The sequence below is a fragment of the Tenrec ecaudatus genome, chromosome 4 (genome assembly GCF_050624435.1).
Source record: "Tenrec ecaudatus isolate mTenEca1 chromosome 4, mTenEca1.hap1, whole genome shotgun sequence".
Lineage (NCBI taxonomy): Eukaryota > Metazoa > Chordata > Mammalia > Afrosoricida > Tenrecidae > Tenrec > Tenrec ecaudatus.
In genome coordinates, this window is record NC_134533.1 from 97,742,060 (window position 1) to 97,769,912 (window position 27,853).

The following is a 27,853-nucleotide window of genomic DNA, read 5'->3' on the forward strand; positions in this document are numbered from 1 at the left end:
TGGCCACATTTCATCTTGGAAAGCACCTGGTACGTTGACCTTAGTCCTTGGTGACTTGATGCGGACTAGCTCTAAGGAAGCATGTGGAAGATTGTGTTAATGTTGGGGTGCATAGCTGGAAAGCATTTGTTTCTTTTCAGATGCTTTTTTTAAAGGATGTAATTGTTTCTGTTTGTTAAGTTTTACATCCTGTTTAGTTCCATATGTGCTACATAATTCATTATTCCTAAAGGAAGAGAGGAAACACATCCCCTCTTCTCCACACCTACAACTCCCCTCTGTTCCTCATCACTGGGTCCTGCCATCCGGCTCCTACACGCCAGCCTTCTCGAGCATGTGTTTCCAGGAAGGCCAGTATTTGAAGGCCGCACTAGATCCTGAGAGTCTCTTTCATCTCTCCATGCAAACCTGGTGCTTCTTATGTACAACCAGAAACAAATCTCGGGGCATAGCGGTGGGCAAAGGAGGCAACTGTATGTGCCGTTAGGAAACTGATATCCACTTGCGAGAAAAAACACAGTCAATGAGTAAAATAGGCGCTATGAGGATGGCAGTAAAATGCTACCCGGAGGACTAAATCAGGGGAGGAGGTGAGTGTCGGAGTGTGTGCATGCATGCGTGCGTGTGTAGGGATGTTGCAATTTTGTCTAGAGATGTCAGAAGGCCTTGCTGAGAAGGTGACATTTGAAAGCTTGGAGGAAGTGAAGCAAGCGAGTCCCTGTGTTTAGATAATTCAAATACCAGTGTTTTCTTAATGTGAGGGAAACATTTCAAGTAGCTTCTCATTTGTTTGAGTGCTGCGTTACTAGTTAGTATCCTATCACCAGCTGGCTTTTCCTCACTTATCCCCGAGAGCCAGGCAGCGGCCTGGCATTCCCAGTCAGTCCAACGCTTACTTTTCAAGTGTAGGGGTGTTAGGGCGCTGGGGTCTCTGTAGCCTGATCTAGGTAGAAACTGCTTAGAGGAGGACGCTGGCATCTGCTCTTTAGATAGATTAACGGTGTGACCTGCCGTGTTTATTTGTTGCCACTTGCGTCATCACTCCATGTTCAATAAGAACCCTGTTTATTTGTACCTTAGTTTTTTTAAAAGATTTATTGTGGTTGCAACTGAGGCATAGCTAAAATTTGCCTTGCCTAAGCAAACCGTTTCTCTGTGGATAGGGAATGTTTACAGCACAAAGAAGATTTGTTTGTAGGATGGAACGGTCAAGGCATTTAGGTAGAAAAATCCCTCAAGACCTTTAGAAACTATCCTTTCCATGTAAGTGATATGCTGCTTATAAGTCAAGGTTACTACTCAATAAAGCCAAACCCCAGCAGCTTCTGTTGAGTCAGTAATTCTTTAGTCTCTTGGTTCTAAGAGTTTTGATTAAAGAAGTATAGCATTTAATTTCATTGGAAGTGTTTAATAATTTACGCATTCTAGTAAGTTGGCCTCAATAGATCTTCCGTGGACTTTTCTTTTGCCATGTTGCTATTGTAGCAGATATTAGTGATTCCCAGGGTGGATTTTTAGGGATCCTCATAAAGAGGGAAGTCAAGGCCTACCCCTCCCTGTTTGAGTCTCTTATGTAGATCAAAGGGCTAAAGGAATTAGCTGAAGACAGTACCCTACCCTTTCCACTAAAGCACACATTTCACTTGCAAAGAAAAAAAAAAAGAAAAGAAATCACTAATCTAGAATCAGGAATCCGGCACTGTGCAGAATTTGAACTGAATGTGCACCTTAGATTACAGAGCATTTTCTTAAAAAGTTATGGTCAGAGGGCATACGGAAAGCACAGAGGCAGGCGCTCATTTCTGTTTTCTCACCTGTGTGTCTCTTCTCCTGATTGTCATCCTGTGCGCATGGAGAGGGATTACAGCCCTTGGCCCTCTCCTGCATCCTCCAGGGAGCTCTTGCTAAACCACTGCTCAGAGCCCCACTGCTCCCACCTGGCGGGGGCTCTCAGTGAATGAGAACAAGCCGCTGCCCCCAGTGGGCTTGAGGCTCAGAAACACACCTTGGGGACCGCAGTGGGAGAAGGCGTCCTCTCTCAATGCATGCGCCCCAGGGATGAGAGGTGAGAGGAAGCCGATTTCTTCCTTGTCGTTCTCACAATAGAAATCTTTCCAGAGTAGGCTTTCCCTGGTGTTAGGAGGCAAGGAAAAACGACAGTTGGGGCAGGGGACTGCATGCTAGGGATTGCTTTCAGTTATTAGCTCCTGAGTCTAGGGATACTGCTTTTCTTGAATTCCCAATGTCAGTGGCTCTGCGTCATGCCATTGTTTAATACACTGAAGGACATAAGAAGATAGATAGATACTGTGACTTGAGTCTCCTTGCCACCATGTGTCCAACGGGGAAGGGGGCTCACAGTGGCATCTTAGGATGTACGAACTATGGTAGATGATGGGGAGTTTTCCAGTGTGCCAAAAATAACCAGGTGAGAACAAGATGAAACTGGATAGGAAGTGTGTGAATCGAGTAATAAAGAGTGGCCTTGTTAGGGGCTGACTGTGTGCTGCCCATGTTAAAGCCAGGCCAAAACTGTGTGCGTCATTTGTATGAAAAGTCCCGTTATTTGAAGCAATAAAATAATTAGAGACAGCATGCCTTCCAGAGTGTGGGAAGCTTTAAAGCCAGACATGGTTCCCGAAGTTGACACTGTGGGAATTCCTCAGCCCTGGTTGCTAAATAAGAGTCCCAGCAGGCCATGAGCCAGTAGCAGCTCACAGAAGCAACATGGTGCTTTATATAAATGACTTGCAGTAGTTTGGGAGTCAAAGACGGGGACTGAGTTTTCTGCATTTTGATCAGTATCATAACAACTGCTATTCCATCGTAAAAAAATAATAGTTTAAGCACATGACCTGTATCGTCTTCTCCGCATGTATATATCTTTATAATAGTTATTTCACATAAACACACAATTATCTTCTAAACATGTATACAGCTTGATAATAATTGACTTCCATGTAACTATATATCACACCATCGGAGAAAATAACTGTCTAAAGGAGAAGTAGCAAGATGAAGACAAATGAGGTATTTTTTTAAGTGAGAAAATGGGAAACAATTGACACGTAATTTGGAGGGAATGATTGCGCGCCTGAAGGGGCAGCTAACCCTTATTTAAAATGCTGTAGATGGAGGGGTGACCTGAGCTCCAGAGATTCAGATTCCAGGCCTGAGTCTGTTGCTTGGTTGGATCAACCACCTAATCTTGGGCCTTCCTTTCCTCTGAGGTAAAATGCAGATGATGATCTACACAGTCTGTTTTCCCTGGAGGGGTCTGGTGAGATAGGAGTGTGGGTATGATTTGGAAAATCTCATCATCGTTTAAGGTGATGGGGATGGCTGGGTGGTCAGGCAATTAAAAAACAAAATAGTTGAACTCTGGCATTGAGAGTAAAACATCGGAGTCCCCATGGTTATTGGGGTACCGCCACAGGCACAGGCGGGAGGCAGTCGCTGCGAAGGGCGGGTCATGAAATCTGCCAATTGAAAACGCAGCTTTCCAGAAATAGTCTCAGAAATGGCTGGAGTGTTTCTAAGTGTGATAGGGCAGCAGAAAAACGATCTGTCAACATGGGGGATAATGAGTTTATTGAAAACAACTTACAATAAGACTGTGTACATGGAGTATAATGATCTTTGTGGCCCTACTTTCCTGGCAGCCCAGGCTCTGCCCTGTTGGGCAGCCTGGCTCATTTTTGTTTCCTTTTGGAAGAGTGGGGCACACTGCCAGCATAGCTTCCACATCTCATCGAAGACAGTGGCTGTGTGTTCGTCTTTCAGTTACCATTCATTATCAAGTATGTCCAGCAGGACATTAGTCATGTTGCATATGAAAAAAAACCTCTTTTTGATTAAGCCATTCCATTAAGGCGGGTACGTTCAATATATTCATGGTTTTGTATGGCGGTGGACACTTCTCATTTATCCAAAGATAAATCCAAAAAAATATCATTGAACACCAAGAATATGGCGGAGAATACAGGGGGCAAAGAAGAGTGAGGAAAACCAAAAGGCATGTGGAAGCAATTAGTCCAGTGGACTCATGGACCGCACAACAGCCGCCCCCACAACCCTGAAACCAGAAGAACTAGATGGTGCCGGCCCCTGGGATCTCGTTGGAAGATCCTGATGGGCAAATGTGAAACAAAACTCAAAATCATAAAACAGCCCCATATCGGTCATAAAAACCGTCAAACTCCACAGTCTGGTCAGATAGAGATGGAGGAATTCCCAAGACTGGAACTGAACTCCCCTGCTGTTAGAATAATTAACTAAGATCAAAAGGGCAGCATTTACCCAAGGCCAAAGTTCAGAGGGTTAGGAAAGAGGCAGGAATGGAAACAGGAAACACACAAGGAAGTGGAATAAAGTCATGGTTTATTGAGGGGATGGGAGCAGATGAGCTGAAACAAAATGCTTTCCAGGGCTAACATGTACAACTGAGGATCCACCTTGCAAACCTTCCACTAAGTCACCCCACCAAGTTAATAATAACAATGCCAAGGTGATCCAAATACCCTGCTATAGCCTAGCCCCTTACATTCTCACTACATTTGGTGCTCAGTCCCCAATTAGGCCGTGCTTAATGAAAATGCGGACGTTTCCCTGAGCAGGTAAGCTTGTTTCTCTCCTTAGTTAAACAGCTTTCCTTGTTGGGTCTGAGAATATTTTCCTCATGGCATGCTGAAGTGCAGATATCTCTTAAACACTGATAAAGCACCTCTTTGATGTTTTAAAAATAAGCTCAATCATCTGAGGCAATACGGGTGTTGTATAACTTTATTAATGGCGCTTGGTGCTAAACACCCACGGGAAAATGCGCTCATGTAAATAGTACATTAAACTTCAGGAACCCAGACAATGTGATTGGTGTAGTGTTTGCTCTCACTGTAGAGGATGTATTTATTTATTTTTGGTTGGCAGACACTTAGCTTTAGGTTTTGCTGCCATCCTGTCATGAGGAGTTGATGTCTAGAGAGGCAGGCAGAATATAAGTCTTACTGACTGAGAACCAATAACTGTTATGTGTTTATTCATTAGTTAATTCCTGAAAGGTGAAATGATATGAATTACAATTTGGAGACTTTATCAGTTTCTGACTCTGTGCTCTGCTTAACCCTTTATATGTGTGATCTCATGTGACTGCTGCAACAATCCAGTGAACCTGATGCCCCTTCTCAGAAACTGAGATGTGAAGAGTTTGAACTTGAGAGACTGTCCAGCATAAAACTGCCCTGACACCAACATCTCTACTATTACCATGAAGCCTTGAGAACTGTGTGTCTTACAAGTCATATAAGGAAAAATAGACCCACACTGGCTCTTTCTCTAATGGTCTCATTGTACGGTGCCTTGTTTTCGGTTTACTTTTAACCTAATGCTTTCTTTAGCAAGCATGATTAGACCATCAGAATAATTTCTAGAGTTGGGAGTAACATTGAGAGTTTAGGTTAGTATGTAAAATATTTGGGTTGCTTTTGTCAGCAGATACTAGTTTTTTGTTTGTTTGTTTACCCCGTTACTTACCCTGTTATGATCTCTGCCAAAAGATCATAAATGGAATAAGTATCTTCGGTCTATTATTTCTCTCTTCTCTGTCCTCAGGCACATGATTTGATTCCCAGATCATCCAGTGTGCTTTTTGACAGGGGTCTGGTTTCCCTCTGGTCTTTGTCGTACTTGGACCCGGTGAAAGTCTGTGTCTAGTCTCCTGGCTTCTTATCTCTAATTGTCCTTCCCCAAAGCTGGACAAGTTTCAATGTATCTTTCTCTTAGCTGCCTCTGAGTTGACACACTGATTCTTCTGGACTCTTGTAGTTAAATAATTGTTTGTCCATTTGAGAGGATTAAGCGTGAAGGGCTAAAGTATAGCCTTTCAGTCAGGTCATAGCCAATGAGGCCTCTGTGTGGGCATGGCCTTCTCGCTCTTGTTGACTCGCTGGGAGACATTGCAGCTGACAAGACACATGAAGTTACACTAGTGCCCCGAGTTGGAGGAGCCACGTGGAGACACCCCTGCCAGCACTGAGATGGCAGTGGATCCAACAACGCCACTGGATCCACAAGACTCGCCACCCACCGGCCTGTGTTCTTCCTGCATTTGGCGTCATTGCAGGTGTTTAGTGAGTCTGAAGAGGACTTTATAGATTGGTTATTGGACATATGGGCTAATACTGGACTTGTGGACTTGATCTGGACTGGCTGGGATGTTTTCTTAATATATAATTAATCTTTATATAAAGCCCTTTCTTATACATGTACGAGTGTCTATGAATTTGTTTTTCTAGTGTACCTGGACTAACACAACCCTGCACAGAGCAGACTGGAAAGCTGTCAACTCCAGAGCCATCCCTGTGATTGGCTGCAGACCAGACTACTGGGACTATGTGTTCTTTTGTTTTTAAGAAGAAGGTCTCCAGTGGATCTTTGTCTCTTTCTATCTAGTTCATCTTAGTTTGGAAGCTCCTTTGATGCCTGTTCAGCATCATAGGAGCACACAGTCCTCCACTGACAGGCAGGTGGTGGGTGTGCAGGAGGTATCGAACCGACTGTCCCCGTAGGGAAGGAGAAAGTTCTATCACCGAATGACCACTGCCATCAGACCTTTTCTTCGGTCTCTTCCAAACCACGCCAAACGAAAATCACAGCAGGCGAGTCAATGCTGACCTAAAGGCTACGCAGTTAGCCCAGTGGTTGGCAGTTCAACACCACCAGGAGCTCTCAAGCAGATACCTGTTTCAGACCAGAGCAAATGGGTTGATGTGAAGGCGAGACTGGGAAAAAAATCAAACGAGGTCTGTTGATAAGAGAGTAAGTGGTAAGTGCTGGACAAACAATGAGTGGTTAGACTAAGGGAAGAGATCATGGGTGGGAAGTCGGTAAAACATGCTAGCCGTCTTTGTGTTACTGGAAAGCTTAAAAAAACTGGAAACTACTCTCCGTTTGGTAACTCTACATATTGCCCCTTGGGGCAAATAAGCAAGGATATTACTTTAGAAAATTTCCTAGCGGTTCCAGTTTCCAAACTTAAACCATCACTTACAAAGTGGCTTGCATACCAAGGGGACACCAATACATCTGAGGAAACATTCCCTTGTCTTCTCATTCCATTTTTCCACAGTCTTTTTGTCTCATAAAGACACACAGAAACAAATAATTGGAGGCACCCAAGCTGGCTAATGACCAACCCTTCTCAAGGAACTAGTGTGAGGAAGAGAAACCGCCCAGGCAGCCGCCGAGGGAGAGTGATTCCAGCAGGAGGAGACTGGTGGATCTCTACACAGCTCCACTGTTTCCTTACCCTCTGTTCAAGGTTTTGTTTTGTTTTTGTCCCCCTTCGGGATAGGAAGATGGGTGGTTTATTTTATCCTTTGAACTTTCTATTTTTAACTTAGGTTGTAGCCATGTGAAGTCTTTGTGGTTTCTTGTTTTTAATTTTTATGGAATTTGAAGCTTTATAGACCACTGTGGATGCAATCTGGCCAATTGTTCGTCCCTGCGTGTCCCTTTTAAGCTGGCGTCTCGGGGACTGCCTGCCAGGGACCTGTCTTTTCTAGGCCTCCAAACGCTCGGCCTTCGTCAGAGGCAGCACCACCATGAGTTTTCACTGACAATCCTGAGATTATGATTTAATCCGCAGATCTAATAGGTTGTGCTGGCAACGAAACCGTTTCATGCTCTACATTTAACATGTGTTGAGAGCTGGTATTTCCAGTTTCTATTCTGTACCAGACCGTGTTATTCATGATAGTTTCGCAAGGGATTAGGATCATCCTTTTGTGATGAGGAACCTGAGATTCCGAGAGCCCAAATGTTGGCTTGAAGGCTCCCTGCCGGTGCGTGTGGTCCTGACTTGGCATCTGTGTCTGTCTGCTCCCATACACACTTAGTCCATGACATGGGAGGAGGATGGCTTCTCAGGAGAAGGCCATGCCCACACAGAGGCCTCATGGGTTACATCTTGATTGACAGGCCAGACTCCACCCCTTCACTCATAAGCCTATCAAATTGACACCAGATTATGTAACTACCACAACATGTAACCTCTCTGTGCCTCAGTTGCCTTACCTGTAAAAGAGGGGTGAGGGTGTGTGTGATGATATCTACATCATATGATTTTGTGAGGATTTATGGCATCGATGGTACGTGCTTGGAAAAGTATCAAGTACAGGGATAACTATCGTTCACAACTTGTTGTTGGGAACAACCTCTTTCACAGAATTAGTTGCCCTCTGCTATGATTTATTGACATGCCTCATGCTTCCACTGCAGTGTGTCTTTTTGAAGGGGTGGGGCCTGTCCTGTTCATGCCTTTGCATTCCCATTGCTGCATGCAGTCTGCCCTCTGCTTGGTCGTGTGTGTAATTCTATTACGTGTATGTCTACATATACTGTTCTTTTATATCACTCTTAAGTATAGTCTGGAAGAACAGGACTTTGTTGCTTTGTACAAATGGAATGACCAGCTGTACTTGCTCTAACATTAAAAATAACCCACCTCATTGCTGCCATTGTAAAACTCATTCCATTAATGTGGCTAAATCCCCAACTTGTTAGTCTATGGGGAAGAAAAGAATTCTAATTAAATACTTACTTAGAGTTGTGTGTTTCTCTCATAACATGATGTGTTAGTGTTTGATTACCGTCATCTACTCATGGGTGCTGCAGCATATAAAAACATTATTGACTAATTAAAGACAAGCCGACTTCTTCCAAGTTATTACATAGATGTGGAAAGACAACCGGGCTTACCTGGCAGGTCAGGCGAGTGGAATGGAGGGTGTGGCCTCAGCAAGGTGGCTGTCAGCAAGGTGGCTGTCTTTGTGTCGCCATCTCTATCCACAGCGCCGATCACAAGTGGGTGGATGTTATTCCTCTCTACCTTAAACTGTGCTCGTGCTGGCTCCAACTGAGATCTGTTTCTTGTATTGTCTGAAAATTCCAAAACTGAGGAAGGAATTGGAAAAAAGACAACTGTCTAAGTGAGGCCACTTGCTTGGCATGTTTCTCTACATTTAGTCTTTCTTTTCATATTTAATGGAAAAAATATTTATTCTATTACTCTCATGCTTTAGAATTCATCAATACATTTGTTCAATATTAGGTAAGCTTTAGAATCATGAGCTGTTTTTAAGTTGTTAAAAGCTCAAGCCTTAAGTTGCTGCAATGGAGGACATTGAAGGACTCTGGGCCAAGTGTTGAATGAAGCAGGATGCATCCAAAGCAGGCGGGACGAATACACCGTCACTGGACCCAAAAGAACTGATGGCCGTTCAACTTTCAGGAGGTGCATATGATCAAGAACTGATGGAGTTGGAAGAAGTCCAAACTAAAAAGAGGCATTAAATGCAAAAATGCACTAAAAAGAGGCATTGACAGTAAGACAAGGCTTCAGAAATTGATGGAATGATGTTGAAACAGAGATGTTTCAATAAACAGATACTAATGTGCTGGTCAGTCATATAAAAAAATGAGGTCCTGTATCCCCAGAACCAAGCAAGAATCAAAGTCCTGGGTCTCTAAAAGGCAAGGACCTCATGCCTCAGGGCAGCTAAAGGATCGAGATCCTTTGATTCCAACACGAGTGAAGGGTCAAGATCATGTGGTCTTTGAGCCTTTACGGAATGAAGGTCCCATAATAGCAGCACCAGTAAAGGACCAGAGTCCTTTGGTCCCAGAGCCTCTGAAGAATACAAGTCTGATGATCCCACACACAGTTCAGAGTCAGGAGTCTGTGGTACCACAGACTCGGAAGGATCAAAGACCAGTGGGCCCTGAGCAGACTGCAATGAATCAAGGTCCTGTGGTCCCAGCACTTGTTAAAGTTCCAGGTCTCGTTGTGTCAGAGCATCTAAAGGATCAGAGTCCCATGGTCATGCCACCTGTAAAGAATCAAGGTGGCATCTGGGCTAGTAAAAATCCACGATGGAATGACTCCAGAGCACCCGGAGGACCATCTGGATGTAGCATCTGTAAAGAATCAAGGTTCCACAGTTCCATCCTTAAACCAGGATCTAGGTTCCAAAGAGTCAAGGTCCTGTGATCCCTGAGCTGTGAGGACTCAAGTTTCTATAATCCTTGTGCCTCTGAGTAATCGAGATCCTGTGGTGCCAGTACTAGCAAAGGACTGAAGTCTTATGGTCCCTGAACTACTGAAGCCAAAGGCCCCAGGGGACTACAGCCACTCCCTGTCTTTCCTCCACCCAGAATCATGATCCCAACTGCCCCCCATTCAGAATATACTGAGGGTTCTCCTTGATGCCCATTCCCTGACATGCCAATGAGAGAACTGGCAATGAATGTGCCCATCTCAACAGCAGTGAAAACATATACTTAAACATGCATGGAACATGTACTGTAACATATTGCTGGAATCGAATGAAACTTGTCACCCTGACCCAGCAGCAGCTCTGGAAAAGCTCACTTCTCTGTGCCAAGAAATTTGAAAGACAGCCATCTGACCAAATAGCTGGACAAGGTTCCTATTTGTGCCCATTCCATAGCGAGGTGACCCAATAGAATGTAGAAAATATAACACAGCATCATTCTATTCACACTCTGTAAAGTTTTGCTGAACATAATTAAGAAATAGTTACAGCAGTATATCAGCAGGGAACTGCCAGTAATTCAAGCCAGATTTAAAAGAATGGAATGAGTGAGAGCATTGCAGATGTCAGGTGAATCTTGTCTAAAAGCAGAGAATACCAGTAAAATGTTTACTTGTGTTTTATTGTTTACTTGTGTTTTACTGTTTGCTTGTGTTGTGCATTGAACTGTGTGGATCATAACCCATTATGCATAACATTGTAAAGAATGGAAATTCCAGAACACTTAGTTGTACTCACGAACAGAGCTAGGGAATGCTTTCTGGTTTAATATCAGGAAAGGTGTGTGTCAAGGTTGTTTACTTTCACCCTATTTATTCAATGTGTATGCTGAATAAATAATCTGAGCTGCTAGACTCTGCAGAAAATATGTAACATCGGAACTGGAGGAAGACTTGTTAGCAACCTGTTGTAGATAGATCCCACAATCTTCCTTGCTGAATATGATGAGGACTTGAAGCACTTATTGAAGATCAGAGACTAGAGTCTTCAGTACAGATTATACCTTACTATAAAGCATTTTTGGAATGGCATGAATAAGCAAATCACAAGACAGAGAGAAAAGGTGAAAGTTGTCAGTTTTATTTTACTTGACTCCACAATCAGTGCCGCTGGAAGCAGCCATCAAGAAAGCAGATGTACAGCACTCTAGTTGAGAGGAGTTACTAAGAGGCAAAAGATGAGCGAGTGTGAAGATGGGAAAGGAGAAGGTAAAAGGAAACAGAGGAAAGATCTAGGAGGCAAAGGAAAGCTGTAGATAGAGGTACTACAAACATGGGTGTGGCCTTATGTAAATATAGTAATTCATAAAATAGGTATTGACATAGATACATATGTAAATATATTTGATACAGTGAGGAAGTGGATGGACTTTGGGCCTCTGCGTAAGCTCTCCTTAAATGCAAGAACAATTTGTTCTAACAACCTGGCATTCATTGATGCTCACCCTCCCAGAATAATCACTGAAGACAAAATGGGTGCACAAGCAAACGTGGTGAACAAAGCAGATGGTCCCTGGCCTCAAAAGATATAGTGTCTGGGGTCTTAAAGGTTTGAAGTTAAACAATTGGCCATGCAGCAGAGAAGCAACAAGCTCACCTGGAAGAAGCACACCACCCTGTGCAATTATGAGATGTCAACCGGAACGGGTAACAGGCATCAGAAAACCCCAAACAAACAAACAAACAAACAAACAAACAAAAACGTGGTGTTGAGAACCAGGGTCCGGAGCAGAGACTCAAAACCCATTTGTAGACAATGGGCCATCCTCTCACAGAAGGGTCACAAGGCACAGTATAGCACCGATGAAGCACACAATATTCCTCTGGTTTCTTGAGGCTTCCTCACCCCCCACTATCATGATCCCAATCCTGTCTTTCACTGCAGGCTAGGCTGGAGCATGTACACAGGTACAGAGAAGAGCTCAGAACACATGGAATCCAGGTCAGATAACCCCCCTGGGAACAGAAATGGGAGTAGCTATACCAAGAGGGCAGAGGGAGGGTGGGGAGAAGTGAGGGGGAGGAAACTGCTGGGGAAGGGAGACAGTGGTTGGTGTAAGATATGAAAATAATAATCATTTATCAAGGGGTCACAAAGGTGGGAGGGGGGACGGGAGAGAGGATAAAAAGATGAGTTGATACTCAAGGGCTGAAATAGAAGGATAAATGTTCAGAAAATAATGATGGCAACATATATATAAATATGGGAGATATAATTGATGTATGGATTGTTATAAGAGCTGTAAGAAACCCCAATAAAATGATCTTTAAAAAAAGAGAAAAAGAAAGCAGATGAATTGTTGCTTTGGGCAAATCCGCTATAAATAATTTATTGAACGGGTTTAAAAGCAAAGATATCATTCTGAGACCTAATATGCACATGAGCCAAGCAATGGCATATGCACACAAAAACTGGACCGTGACCAAGGAGGACTACCGAAGAACTGATGCATTTGAATGTTGGTGTCGGTGAGGCATATGGCACACACCATAGACTGCCAGAAGAGCAAGCAAATCTCTCTCGATCAAAGTACAACCAGAAATTTCCTTAGAAGTGGGCATGACGAGGCTTCATCTCATGTCTGTGAAGATGCCCTCAGAAGGACCAGTCCCTGGCAAAGGTTATTGTGTTCAGTAAATAGAGGGTCAATGAAAACGAGGAGATCTGCAAGGAGTTAGTTTGACCCAGGAGTTGAAACAATAGCCTCAAACGTAGCAGTGGTTGTGTGGAAAACACAGGACTGCGCACTGCGTTGTTCTCTTGTTTGTGGAGTTGTTATGAATCAGAACCAGTGCGATGGTTTTTAAAACTACAGCAGCAACACAACCAGCATGGTGTCTGCTGTGGACAGTCCAGTGCTCTCTGAAATGTTATCCTCAAGACTGACCACGGCCTTTCCTTTCTTTTGGAGATTTACAACATGGAAAGAGCCAATATGTTTTCAACGTCTACTCTGTGTCAGCCCAGTGTTAAAGTGCTGCATCCGTAATTGCTCTATTTACTCCGTACAGTCACCCTGGAGGTGGGTTCTGTTCCTCTTGATGCACGAGAATATGGAGGTTCACCCCCACCCCCAACTGTCATGATCTGAATTCTACCTTGCAAGTCTGGATAGAGCAGAGGATGCACACTTGTGCAGATAGGAGCTAGAGGCACAGGGAATCCAGGGTGGATGCTACCTTCAGAACCAGGGGTGTGAGTGTCGATACTGGGAGGGTAGAGGGAGAGTAGGTTGGAAAGAGGGAACCGATTACAAGGATCTACATATGGCCTCCCCCCTGGGGGATGGACAACAGAAAAGGGGGTGAAGGGAGATGTCAGACAGGACAAGATATGACAAAATAATGATTTATAAATTATCAAGGACTCATGAGGGAGGGGGGAACATGGAGGGAGGGGGGAAAAAAGAGGACCTGATGCCAGGGGCTTAAGTAGAGAGCAAATGTTTTGCAAATGATGAGGACAAAGAATGTACAGATGTGCTTTACACAATTGATGTATGTATGGATTGTGATGAGTTGTATGAGCCCCTAATAAAGTGTTTAAAAAAAAGAGAGAGAATATGGAGGTACAGATAAGTTATAGAACTTTGATAGGTTCTCAGGTGTTTTTTCTTTTTTAGCCTACTGCTCTCTTCAGCAGCCCCCGCATAGGACAAATACTTTTGTACTATACCCCACAATTTAGCATACATTGCAAGGATCTGCGTTCACAGAATAACCCCTCTTCTCTCCCTTCCCCCAGATCTTGGGCTGTATCGCCTACTTAGAGGAACACTATCCTACTACAAATGGCACGATTAAGAGGAGTAGCAGGATTCTAACCCAGATAATTTTCCTGTAGGGCTCATGCTCTCTGTCCCTTTGCTATACAGACCGGGTAGTGGGTAGCTTGTGGACCATTGTGGACCCTTGTGAGTGTGACCTTCTCTTGAGGATGCTGGGACTTCCTCCCTGGAGGGTGGAACACTCTCTCGGCTTCACCTTCTTGTTGACAAACCCCATGCTGCCACCCTGATGGCATCCAGAGCCCTGGAGATGTGCCCAGTGCCATTGGACCCACAAGACTTGCCACCCACCAGCCTGTGATCTTCCTGCATTCAGCATCATTGCATGTGCTGCGTGACGCATTCATGGAGCAAATATCAGACTTAAGGGCTAATAGTGAATTTATAGACTTGATCTGGACTGGGCTGGGACGTTTTATTGATGCACAATCACTTCTTGATATTAAGTTCTCTCTACATATGTGCGAGTGTCTCTGGATTTGTACCTCCAGTCAACCCGGACTAGCACAATAATTACTGAAATTATGTTTCTCTAACGTGGCTTATCCGTCCCTAGTTCAGGCTCAAGGACATAAGAAGTAATGAAATTCTAGGAAGAAATTGTCATGGGATCTTGTCTGAGGAGTTCCCCAAGGCACACATCCTGCCAAGTTCATCTTAGGTTTAAGGGAACTTCATAGGAACTCGTGGTACTGGTGAGGAGGGAAAAACCAGCCAATTCGTTGCCATGAAGTCCATTCCTACTAACAGTGACCTTATAGGGGAAAGTACCCTACGGGACTTTCCTGGGACTGTACATCTGTACAAGAAAAGCTCCACATTTCTTCTGCTCAGAGGTTGACGATTCCAAACTGGTAGTCTCATGGTTCAGCTCCAGAGGAGCCCACAGCAGCAGGAGGGCTCCTGGAGCAGAGGGAAGGAGCAGGAATATGTGCTAAACGGCGCCTAAGCATCTGATCTGTCAGACACTTCAATCTCAACTGCGCTGTAGCGATTAAACTAGATGAGCGTTGTTTTTGTTAGATCTCATCCACCTGACTGACTCACAGAAACACTGCCTGGTCCTGCGTCGTGCTCACAGTTGTTCTGCTCCAGCCCATGTTACGGCTACTGTGGGTGTGGGTGTTTTTCTTTTGTGCTAACTCTTTACTAAGCTTGACATATTTTTCCAGAGACGGATCTCTTCTGATAACATCCACGTCCAAAGTATGTAAGAGTAAGTCTTGACTCCCTTGCTTCTAAGGAGCATGCAGGCTCTACTTCTTCTAAGATAGATTTGTTGGTTCTTCTAGATGGTCATGGGACTTTGAGTATTTTTTTGCCTAAGTAAAATGTAAAGTATGTATTTTATACCAATGAACCCCCAACAGGACCCACTGTTGTTGATTCCAGCTCAGCAACTTGCTCATGGATCCAGAGGCAGTTGTGCATACCAAACACGGGGACGTTGCATGGTTTTAAATCAGGGAAGGTGTGCATCAGGGTTGTATCCTCTCACCATACGTAGTTAATTGGTATGCTGAGCAAGTTACTGGAGAAGTTTGGTTATATGAAGAAGAATGTAGCATCAGGTTTGAAGGCAGGCTTAGTAACAGCCTGAGACATGAATGTAGCATCAGGTTTGAAGGAAGGCTTAGTAACAACCCGAGACATGCAGTTGACACAATCTTGCTGGCTGCAAGTGAGGAGGACCTGAAGCACTTTCTGATGAACAAAAGGATTGCAGTCTTCAATATGGATTACAACTCAGTGTAAAGGAGACCCAAATCCTCACAGCTGGACCAGTAGGTAACATCCTGATGAAGGGAGAAGAGATGGAGGTTTCTAAGCAAGGGGTCATCCTGCTTGGATCCACAATGTTCATGGAAGAGATAAAAAGAAGACTGTATCAGCGAACTCTCCTGTGCAAGACCTCTTTGTAGTTTTCAAGAACAAGGATGTTTTGGGGGAACCAACGTGCGACTGACCCAAGCCAGGATATTTAAGTTGCCTCACATGCATGTGAGCGTTGTACATTGAAGAAGGAGGACCAAAGAAGAATCGATGCATTTGAATCACGGTGCTGGAGAGGAATATTGCGGTACCACCGATTGCCGAATGGACCGACAAATCTGCTTTGGAAGTAACACCGCCAGAGTACTCCCTAGGGGCAAGGATGGCAAGACTTTGTCTCATATACTTAGGACATGTTGCCAGGAGACATAAGTCCCTGGAGAAGGACATCATGCTTGATTAAGTAGAGGGGCAGTAAAGAAGAGAAAGGCCTTCAACGAGATGGATTGGCGCAGTGGCTGCAGCAGTGGACTCAAGCATAAGAAGTTATGAGGATGGTGCGGGTCTCAGCAATGTTTTCTTTTGTTGTGAAAAGGGTTGCTATGGGTTGGAACTGATTCGATGGCACCAAACCACAGGAACATAGTGACTTTATAGGGTTTCCTAGGTATTGAAATTTTTTGTGGGTGCTGAAAGCCTCATCTTTCGCTCAAGGATCGACTGGTATGTTTGAACTGCCTTGTGATTCAAAATCATCATTCTATTTGCAGGAGAAATATCAATCTATCTGCTCCTTTAAAGACTTACAGCCTCAGAAATCATATATATGTGTGTATATGTGTGTGTATGTATATATTATATTTATTCACCGTGAGTGACTAGACTGGTTGGCAGTGGGTTTGGGTTTGTTATGTCAGTAAAAGGGACACTAAATGACACGCATCCCCCAATTCTCATGGAAAACACCCATGTGCAGTTTGACTTAAAATTGTCCTGGGAGTCCTTTCTCTTTCTGTGTCTTCTCATGTCATTTGGGCTGGTCTTGTGATTTCTTTACCAAGTCAGAGCATTGCTTATATCCCAACCAGTGTGGGTGGGTTGCTAAGAAGGAACATCGATCAGTTCAGATTAGGGGGAGTAGTGCTAAGATTGGTGCGTATTTGTCCCCTTTGCCTTCCATCTTTGTAAGCTGGATGGAATGATCAACACTGATGTGATTTATTGAGTTACCTGTTCTGTACCAGGTAAATAATTAATTAAGCCTTCATAACAACCTGGAGATAACTGTTGATTCTGTATTGTATAGACAAGAACTGAGTGTCAGAAAGTATTGGCAGTTGTCCTGGATCTCACGGGTAATTGTTGACATCTAGTGCTGACCAGTGTTGGCTTTTTCTCATTAGCTAATAATTCATTAAAGAGGCTTTCTGCGTCGTTCTCTCTGAAGGTCTGAAGCTGCATGGTTCTCAAGCTGGCAGCCCTTTCTTCTGTTTTGAGTTGAATGTGCATCTCAAGCAGAACATACAGCTTGAAGGTCTTAAACAGTTAGTGAGACTAGGTGTTAGCATTCCCCTTTCAGAGTAGAATTTATTCTTTTTTCCCAAAGGGTCATTTCTAGAAATTTCTGTAACATATATTTTAAGAGGAAAACAAGATACAAAAGTATCTATTATTGTAGATGACCTGTTCATAGCAGGGTGCATACTTAGGTAGATACTCAGGTTTGTGGGTTCAGGAAGGGTAGGGGTACGTGCTTTTGTAAGTCCTGGGGGTTATGCCTGAGTCTGAGGGCACGATTGTCTCTGTTGCTTGAATTAAGCATGAGTGAGGGGTTAGATCTGAACCCTTGGTAGAGCTCATTAAAAGGGGTGGAGTCTTTGGGTGACACAAAAATAGGGTGCAAATCTAGTCAGATACTCCTGGGAAGACGGGGCTGGCAACCTGCTTCCAACAGGACACAGCCCTGAAAAGTCTAGTGGGCAGCTCTGCTCTGTCCACGTGGGTTTGCTGCACATTGGGATTAACATCATGGCGACGAATAACAACGTTAAAGAGATGTGCAGAAGAATCCCTGCAACTCCAGGAAACAAAAGGAAAATGATGACAGTCTGTTGATTCATAATGACTGACTACATACAACACAGGGTTGAGCTTAGAGAACCAACAGAAATAGATAACACTTGTGGCTTAGATTTGCTGTCCTTTCAATTATCTCAAATGAGCCTTTGAAAAGAGAAAAATTGCAGTCAATCCATGAATTAATTTGCTAATGAATGCTTGAATGCTTTTGCTATTGATTACCTGGGATTCATAAAATCATGAGGAACAATTGTTTAAGAATTGTTTTAATATAATGTAAGAGCATGAAAAAAAAAAGAATTCCTGCAAAAGACATTTTGTCCTGGGCAGACTAACTTCTGTGGAAGGGTCAGCAGACATGATCAGCGTAGCTCTGACCAATGGGATGCACAAACACTTCCTGAGGCCACATAGTCAGGTGGGTTTAATTTTGTTCCCCCAGCTCTGAAATAGTGTGTACTTTCAAGTGCCGGTATGATTCGACATCCTTTGCAAATATTAACTCATTTGATTGCCAAAACAACTCTGTAAGGTGGTTATGCATTTTATTCTCCTGTACACATGAGAGAGCAAAGGGCCAGAGGAGTGAAAGGATTCATACAAGGGCTCATAGCTAGCAAGTGGCAGGGCTGGGCTTTCACTCTAGGCATTTCACCTTTAGAATCTGCCCTTACTACAGGTTGCAAAAAGAAAGGAGACATACTTTACCTTTTATAAAAAAAAAACAGATTTTATTATTCTGGGGTTTTCAATCCAGAATAAATAATTCTAAAAGAAAATTCATTTCTGACTTTAGCATGACTCTGGGTCAATGAATATTTTTTAAAAATCTGCACAATGCTGGTTCCTAGGAGTGGAGGTTAGGTATGTCCCAAATATCTAACTTTTCCAAACGGTGCTGCCACACCATCATCTCTAATATCAACATTGCCCCTCCTCCCGCAGAACTCTGCTGCCCGCCTTGGGGTCTGTCATTCCCTGCCGTGGCTAACCACATTCATAGACTGTGCTTCACAGAAGCAACAGAAACAGCTCTGGATACGATGACTGATGACATTTTCTTCTTGCCTTCCGCTGCTGGCCTCTGCTTGCGGGCTGTCTTGGCGAAGTGTTAGCGCTCTCAGCCCCTTGGGTCAGCCCGTACTACCCCAGTCCTCTTGTATGCCTGTCACTCTTGCCACGGCTACTCTGCTGCGTTTTCTGTTATGGCTGCTTCTTCGTTTCACGTCTCTCTTTAAGCTTACCGGAATGGCAAAACTGACCCACGTGCCACCCACCTCCACACCAGTAAGGTACCATGTTCCCCCTCCTGGCAGGCTTCCCAGCACTGTCTTTGTATCAGTAGCAAGCTGTCCAATCCCTTTGATGGGCCACAAGCACTTTATTTACATAGCCTCACCCACTCGTGGGGGCCATATTACATCACGTACTGTATCATACCAGGTCATGTTCAGATTGAAGACAGGCTTATGGAGCAGAGGAAGTCGCAGGGGAAACAGGAGTTAATGACAATGAGTGCAAGATTGAATAAACGTGCTAACACTGCGGTGATGTGATTGAACTATTGAATTGTGTGATATGTGAATTATATGTCAATACAACTGTTGGAGGAAACAATATTTACAGTCTGAGATACCCACAGGGGCAGTTCTACCATGTTCTCTGTATAGGGTCACACCCACACCCACAAAAATAGTATGCTTTGGCAATTATCAGTCGGAATGAACTTGAAGACAGTGGGTTGGGTTTGCTGTAAACCACAAGGACATTTGTAAACAATCTTTTAGGTCACAGTTCAGCTTCTGGTCAAAATCAGCAATTTATTGGTAAAAAGACACTCTCTACCTTCTCCTCAGTCTGTTTAGAACAATAGCATGAAAGGGTACTTTTGTTTTTTACATTTTGGTTTGTCTTTGCTCTCAACCTCAGCAGCTTTGAAAAGACTAATAACAAAAATGGTATTTTCAAAGCTACTTTCTTATAAATGCTTCATTTAGAGCGAGTGAATGTTAATTCTTTAATAGAGGACGTAGGAAATAATGTGCGTCCGAACCAAACAAAACCTTTTAAAAAGGCATTAATCTCAGTTGATCAGAACTTATGAGGTTTCTAAAATATTTATTTAGCAGTACGTTTAAATCTGCTTAAATTTGTCTCACTGGTATTTTAAAAGCTGCTGGTTAATATAATATTAAAATCAAAGTTATATGATATTTTAAGTAGAAACCCTTGCACATTCCATGGTACCTTAACCCTTTGATTTTTTAAAATTTTCATTATAGATCTGTCTATGGCAGTACAAAAATTTTCCCAGTCACTTCAAGATTTCCAATTCGAATGTATTGGCGATGCTGAAACAGATGATGAAATTAGTATTGGTAAGTACATTGTTTTTCAGTATTCCAACTAACACTTTACAAAATTTATTTGGGATATTTATTTCATGGAACTCAAAGAGACACTGCCTCAAAACAAAGCAAAACAAATATTAAAAGTAGTCTCTAGCATTGATAACTTTAGAGGATATTTTCTACCTTCTGTATGGCAGCATAGTGGTATGCATTTGGGCTGCTAACCCAAGGTCACTAGTGTGAAGCCAGCAGCTGCTTTGTGGTGGAAAATGTAGTTTTCCACTCCCACAGGGGCAGTTTTTCCGTGTTCTAAGGTTGCTATGTGTTGGAATTGACTTGACTGACATGTTGTTTCCCACAGGGGCATTTTTTGCATTCCCACCACTAATGGATCATGGTTCTAATATCCCCACATCCTTGCCCACACTTGTTACTTTCACCTTAGCCATTGAAGGACAATGAAATGGTAGCTCATTGTGGTTTGGATTTGCATCTCTCTGATGACTAATGATGCAGATTATCTATTGACGCATTTGATGGACATTTGAGTGGCCTCTTTAATGCCCGTTCAAGTCCTTTGTCCATTTTATGATTGAATTATCCTTTCTGTTAGATTAGATGATCACCAAATATGGTCTTCAGAATTTGTTTTCTCCCAGGCAATAGCTTGTCTTTTCATGTTTTTGATAAAAATATCTTGCTGAAGAAATAATTTTAATTACTGTAAGGTACCATTTATTTACCATATATACTCGGGTATAAGTCAACCTGAATATCAGCTGAGGCACCTAATTTTATCACAAAAACTGCATTAAAAATGTGCTGGAAAACTTGGCTTATACTCGAGTAAATACAGTAATCTTTTGCTGTTTGTTACTGTATTAGGTAACCCACAATTGAAAGCTAGGCCTGACAGCATTGCCCGTGTTTGTTCTTCTAAGAATGTTAGAGTTCTAGTTTGTACATTTGCACAAGTCTTTGATTCATTTTGAATTTGTTTTTCTATGTGGTGTGAGTCATGAATCCTGTTTCATTTTTCGGCATGTAGAAATACCGTTTTCTCAGCAACATTTATTGAAGAAAGTCCTCTCTCTTTATCTTTAGCACTCTGTCAAAGTCATTTGACAACAGATGTATGAGTCTGTTTCTGGGTTCTCAAAGCTCTTCCCTTTTTCTATATAGAGTCTGCGGTTGCTGTGCTGCCCCAGTACTGTTTAATTAATCCAAGTATGCTTTGAAATCATGACGTGTGAGGCTTTCTCTCATATTTAGAAGAATAAGCATTTTTCTCATTTATTTTACTTTCTGTTCAGTTTGTTATTCATAATACCTGCCTAAACTCATCCAGAGGTAATTATTTTTTTAAGCACTAAGCTATTTAGCCTTCTCGTCAGGAATTAGGTAATTCCCGCAGGTTGTGGTAAATTCGATATACCCACATTGGTCTCGTTGATACTTTCCACATTTTTTGCTGAAGGGCCATTGGTGTTGTGACTGTTGTGGATTAGATTTGAACAGTATTCATTGGCTAATAGGTGAAGGCTTATTAGCGGCAATGAATATTAACTTGAAATGTTTGGAGTACTTCAGAAGTTAGGGAAAGGTTTGAGAGGAGAAGATGAATAATGTCTTTGTGGTAGACTAGTTTGACCCCTTTGTACTGGGAATTTGGTTTAAATATCTGAACTTTATTAGGGATACCTAATTTAGAGCAAAAGAATATATGAATGGAAATTATTTCTGTAACATCTAATCTAAAAATATAGATACGGCCCTATGTCATCACCATGCAACATTTTTTATCCTTTGACTGAGCCTTCAAATACAATATAAGCTACTATGAATACATTCTATAAATGACAAAGCAACGGTCGAAGTCTTTGAATCATCAGTCTTATTTGGGGGGATCATTGCGTAGCTCAAGTAATTGTACTAAGGCTAGTGACCTGACGAGGCACCCGAGACGGACAGGTAAGCCTGAAGGGGAATAGATTGCACTGATTATCCTACTCACCGGTCTGCTCTGTTTTCAAAGCATTTCTGCCATCTCTTTACACATTAGCTTCTTGGCTTCTTTATTTCTCTCCTCAGGGAAGGAGGAATTAAAGTGGGGTTTGCCGTGAATCATGGCCATAGCACTCTCAGCCTTGGGATGTCCCAGTGATGTAACCCCAGTTAACACAGTGACTTATAAAATTTTTAATTACTTTTTTTCTCATATAAATGAACAGTGTCAATTCAAAATGACTTGTAACCCTCAAGGCATTTGGAGACTGTTAGTCTGGGTTGACTAGAGAAACAATTCATAGACACTCATATGTATGTAAGAGAAAACTTTATATCAAAGAGAAATTGTATATTAAGAAAATATCCCCGACCAGTCCATAAGTCCTATATTAGCCCATATGTCCAACACCAATCTATGATATCCTCTTCAGACTCATGCAGTACTTCCAAGAACACCGAATGCAGGAAGATCAGCGGTCAGTAGGTGGAAAATCATGTGGGTCCAGTGGCAGTGGAAGCATCTCAGTACTGTCAGGGGTCTCCACATGGCTTCTCCAGCTCCTAGGTGCTAGCTTAGCTCCAAGTGTCTTGTCAACTTGAATGTCTTGCAGGGAGTGTGTCTGTGTCTCACCTCCAGTCAGCTATTTATATCCTCAGCTCCTCCAAATGAGGTCATTAAGCTGTGACCTGATTGACAGGCTAAACTCCACCCCATTCACTCTTAATAGTCTCAAGTTGACAACCGATTATAGAGACATTCTGTGTGATCCGTAGGCTGGTGGGAACGAGCAGGAAGGCAATATGAAGGTGAGCAAGAGAAGACCCTTTTTCAGTGTGCTTCGAGTTGAGTTGGGTGAAAAAATATTTGAACCGAGCAAGGAAAAGAAAAGTGCTGTTCCTGTCATCAATTAGTTGCCTAATTTATGGAAACCGCTGTAGGAGTTGGGAGATGTTTTTGGCTCTACCTAATTCTAAGAATCTGCCCCACTCACCAACTATCCTTTGTCCCCTCTTTTTGGGGAGGGTCGCATGGGGCAGGGCCAGTGAGGGATTGTTGGCTTGGAAAGAAGTAAAATAGGTAACTCTCCTGGAACCAGAGTGAATACTGGTGGGCACAGAGCAGTGCAGTTGGTCAGTCTGAAGGGCCAAGCAAAAGTCCCAAGCCAAAGTGCCTTGCAGGAAAGCAGCCTGCTTCCCCTTCCTTTTCTTCCCAGAGCAACCAAGAGGCCATTGCGCTTCCCTTCTCCAAGACTAGATGAGCTGCAGGTGACCTTTGATTACTTCCTTTCATCTGCCACTGCAGTTCTGGAAGAGTGGGCTTCAGCCTATTGATTCCACCCAACGTAATTTTCCACAAATGCTTTAATTGCCCATTTTCAATCTATTTGATTTCCTGAGCTGTGTACTGCTGTACAAAGGATATGTTTACCTCGAAACACAGTGCATTGATGGACTGCCACTGTGTTTCTTCTTCCTTCCCTGTTCCGTCACTAAGAGATGAGGCTAGAGAAGTCTGAAAGAGTAATGGGTCAAGCCCTGGAAGGTGTATTTTGTCTTCCCAGTGTGCACAGTGCTTTGAAGATATTTGTTTTTTTGTTTACTTTCCTGGAGCCAGATATACAGCAGAGTGATAGATACTGTGGCGAAGCGACTCACACATCAGTCTCTAGCCTCCCTGGTGCAGCCAGAAGCCTGGGAGGGGTCATTGATGTTTACTTGCTCTGAGGGCGTATCGTAGGTGAAGCATTTTGAGGGAGTGGTTGGAAAAATTTTTGTTTTATTTCCTTGCTAGAGAATTACCATGGGAAAAATGCATAAATCCTTTGCCAAATAAATCCACTCACTTTGAGAATGCAACTGTGAGGTCACATGAGAAAGTATGATTTAATCCTGTTTTCCAATTGATGACACGAATATGGCCTAGGGTGGGAGTAATGACAGTTGTTTTGCATATTTTTGAGGCTCTTTGTATGTTATAGAATCACTTTGAGGGATGATAACACGTCTTTCATGTTAAACATTATAACTGGTATATTTACAAACCTAAGAAATGCACTGCAACATCAGCAATGATGCCAGTTTCAAAATACCCTATTTCGTTTTCATCTTAAGCGATCTAAATTAAACTGTCAAATTTTAAATTATTGGAAGTGTTTCTGTAAAATTTGGTTACAAGTTACAGTTAGTTATCCATGTAGATTTCTCCTTATATTTGTCTAGTGTAACTGATAGCTCAGGTGGGTGGAGCTGTCAGGTGGTTTAAACAAGTTAATATACTTGGCTGCTAACTGAAAATATTTGAGGCTTAAGTCGTCTCAGAGGAGCCACATAAGAAAGGCTTGGTGATGTACTTCTGAGCAATCAGCTATTGAAGAGCCAAGGAAGCACAGCTCTACTCTGAAACCTATCTGGGTGCTTTGGGTTGGAATTGACATGATGGAAGCAGGTAAGGTGGCCGAGGAGCTGTTGGTAGCTATGAAGAACGTGTTGGGCATTTCTTAGGAAAATGTCTATATAAACCAAGACAACACCATTACCAACCACAACCAGGCCCTTCTAAAAGAGACCTGAGATTTCTTTTAAGTCCAAGGAAACAAATTCCCTTCTCCTTTGTTGAATACAGAACAAAACCCATTAGTTCTATAAAGCCTCGTTACAGCCCACTTAAATGTGGTTGTACAAATCAGGAAGTCCTCGATTAAAGGGGAACATTCCCAAATGGTGGAATTGTTTATACAAAAAACATTTTCTTTTGAACTCTGCAGAGGAAGCATATTTTACTTTTTAATAGCTCTCAGTTGGACAATTGAATTATTGTTTTCCTTTTTCCCTCCTCTCTTTTACCACCCTTATTTTTGCACCCACACAGAGCCACCCACAATTTAAAAAGGCAACAGCTGGGGCCATTGCACATTTCAGGGGGGTTCCTTGCTTAGAGAAAACATGCTCCTTGAGAGGGAGACTTTGTCATGGTCATACTGCTTTCCTGAACCTACGTGAAGTACTTTTAATTTGAAATTCAGAGCCTCAGATTATTTTTCATATCAGATGGATGCACAGTTGTGAGGAAGACCTGTCATGACCTGTGCCAAGAAAACACTTTATCTTTGAATTTACACGTAAGTGTTAGTGCCCTGAAATCTCTTTTATTGTAGTGATAGTGCTCTCCTAAACAAAACATGTTTTTTTGTGTTTTAGAGAAATCCAAGCAGCCCCAGGGACCTCTCAGGTTGGCTCCTCGGTCTTTTTCACAGAGGACTCAGCGCACCTTTCACCCCTACAATTTGACACGGGGTGGTCTTAGTGCTCTTTGAGGTCAGAAACTAGATAGGACTCCCGTCTCTATTTCCACATAGTAGTTTAGCATATAAGTAGCAGAGCTTAATTTATTGGTAGCAGAGGCTTAATAAATATTTGTGGAGTGTATAGGCCCCCTGAAAAACCTATTAAACTTTTATAGCAACAAATCACTTTAAAGTATGTAAATAGAGCCTTAGAGCCATATATTAAAACATAAAACAAAGTATGTGCTTGTTAGTGTGATTTGTTTCAGTGTGGCAATAAACTAATGTCAGAGGGAAATAGCTCATATATGTGTACACACAAGCATACACACATGGAATTTTCACATACACACATATAACATGTATGGGATGGATTTTAGAATTATTTTGAAAATTTTTCTAATGTACCAAATAGCTAGTTCTAATACCAATTAGATAAAGTACTTAGAGTAGGCAAGTGTATAGAGACAAGGGATACTTAGTGATTGCAGGGTTGGGAAAGAAGATCCGATGCTTAGGGACACTGATGGAAAAATTCACAAAAAATATTCACGATGATAGCTGGGTAACTTGATGAATGTAGCTAGTCTCTGAAGTGCACATCTGACAATTGTGGACATGGCAGATATTCTGGTACTTACTGAGGACACGGTGGGGTGGCGGGGATACATCAGGCGTCTTCTGGCTACACAGAAGGAAAGGAGAAGCTCTCTCCATACCAGCCCAAGGCGGATTACTACAAGGCAGAGGTCAGATGTGCCTCCACCCTTCAACCTTCTTGCCAGTTCTGACACTGACCATCCCTCCCATGACACTCTGCTGGATACCATAACCTGTGCAGCAATGGTCACGCTGAACTCGCTTGCTATACTCACAATTAGGGGGGTCACTGGGGAAGACAGGATCGGAAACATTAACAGACTCCTTCTGTCCACAGCACTGTCTCTTCTCAGCCACACTGGCAGTCACATCCTCCTCTCTAGCCCTGGCCTCGAAATCCCTAGCCTCTGCTCTGCTAGGGCAAGTGCCACAAAACTCCATTAGTGCTGATAAACGCTCAAGGGCACTCCACTTTGCAAGTCACTGTCCTGCCCTAAGGCACTGAGCCCCACTTGGTCGGTGGGCCAGGAAGCCAACCACTCTGTCTCACGGTCTTGGTGCTGCAGCCTGTGTGGCCCCTGCCACTTCAGGCATGGGTCTCACATGCACCCCAGTCAGGACTTCTTTCTTGATGGTGATGGGCTGCCTTTCTTCCTGCTTCTGAATTGTCTTACGTATATCCAGAAGAATGATGGAACTGACGAAACCCTTCTGTAGAGTCCTCTGTACCTTACTTGTACGCTCCCACTCGGTCATTTGGTAGGACGTGCAAAGACTGTGGATTGAAGGGTCAAATGAAGTACTTTGACTCCCCCGCACAGATGTACTTAGCAAATACACACAAAAATAATAAGCAAAAATGAGTAAATTTTATTACCATACATATAAAGATAAGAATTTATATGTATAAATATGTTTTAAAATTTTTTAAATGAAAAGAAATATATATATAAATTAAACAAACAAAAATACAATTTTAATATTAACTTAAATATTAATGGAGTACCTGTTAGATGACAAACCCGTGCCCGTGCTAGGGCTCTAGGGAAGTCACGGTCTCTGTCTTCAAGGAGTGCACCGTTGGTAGTCAGGCTCCTCTTTTAGGATATGGTTGTTACTAGGTGCTGCTGACTTGGCTCTGACTCACAGCAGCCTTATGAATAGCAGAACAAAACAAAACACTCCCGGGTCTTTTGAACCCATTGTTGCAACCACCGAGTTAATCCATTATATTGAGGCACTCTCTTTTTTTGATGACCCTCTAGTTTGCCAAGTAGTATGCCCTTCTCTAGGGATTAATCCTTCCTAATGATGAGGCCAAATTATGCGAGTTGAAGTATTGCCGTCCTTGCTTCTAGGAAACATGCTCTTCCCCATTTGTTCATTCTTCTGGCAATCTATGGTATTCTTGATACCCATGACCAACTTTTAGAATAAAAAGTACTTAGCAAACTCACCGGCATCAAGTTGAGTCTGACTCATATAGGGCAGAGTAGAATTGTCCCTGTGGGTTTCTGAACCTTTATGGGAGTAGAAAGTCACATCTTCCTCCGTCAGAGCGACTGGTGGTTTCAAACTGCTCACCTGGCAGTTAGCAGCCCAACACGTCACTCACATTTCGGGTAACAATTTACAAAAAAGATGGGGGTGCTTAAGGGTGACTCAGAGAGGTGTAATGAAAGAGAACCTTTACCTGTGCTTACTGACTTCCAATACCTCACGAATATTTTCAGCAAAATGATTGTTGTTGTGCTGATAGATGCCGTCAAATTGATTCCAACTCATAATGACTCCATGAGCATAATGAAGCCCTGCCCACCCCCCGACCCTGTGCTGTGCTCACGACTGATGTTCTCGTTGAGC

General features: G+C 42.8%; 1 protein-coding gene across 2 annotated transcripts in view; it reads left to right on the forward strand.

Annotated features, from left to right (window-relative positions):
* Positions 1-27,853, forward strand: part of ARHGAP42 (Rho GTPase activating protein 42) — a 328,893-nt gene that overhangs the window by 62,192 nt on the left and 238,848 nt on the right. For both annotated transcript variants that reach the window (XM_075546492.1, XM_075546491.1), the window contains exon 2: positions 20,031-20,126. In XM_075546492.1, coding sequence (XP_075402607.1) covers positions 20,031-20,126 — 96 coding nt within the window. The remainder of the gene's footprint in view (positions 1-20,030; positions 20,127-27,853) is intronic.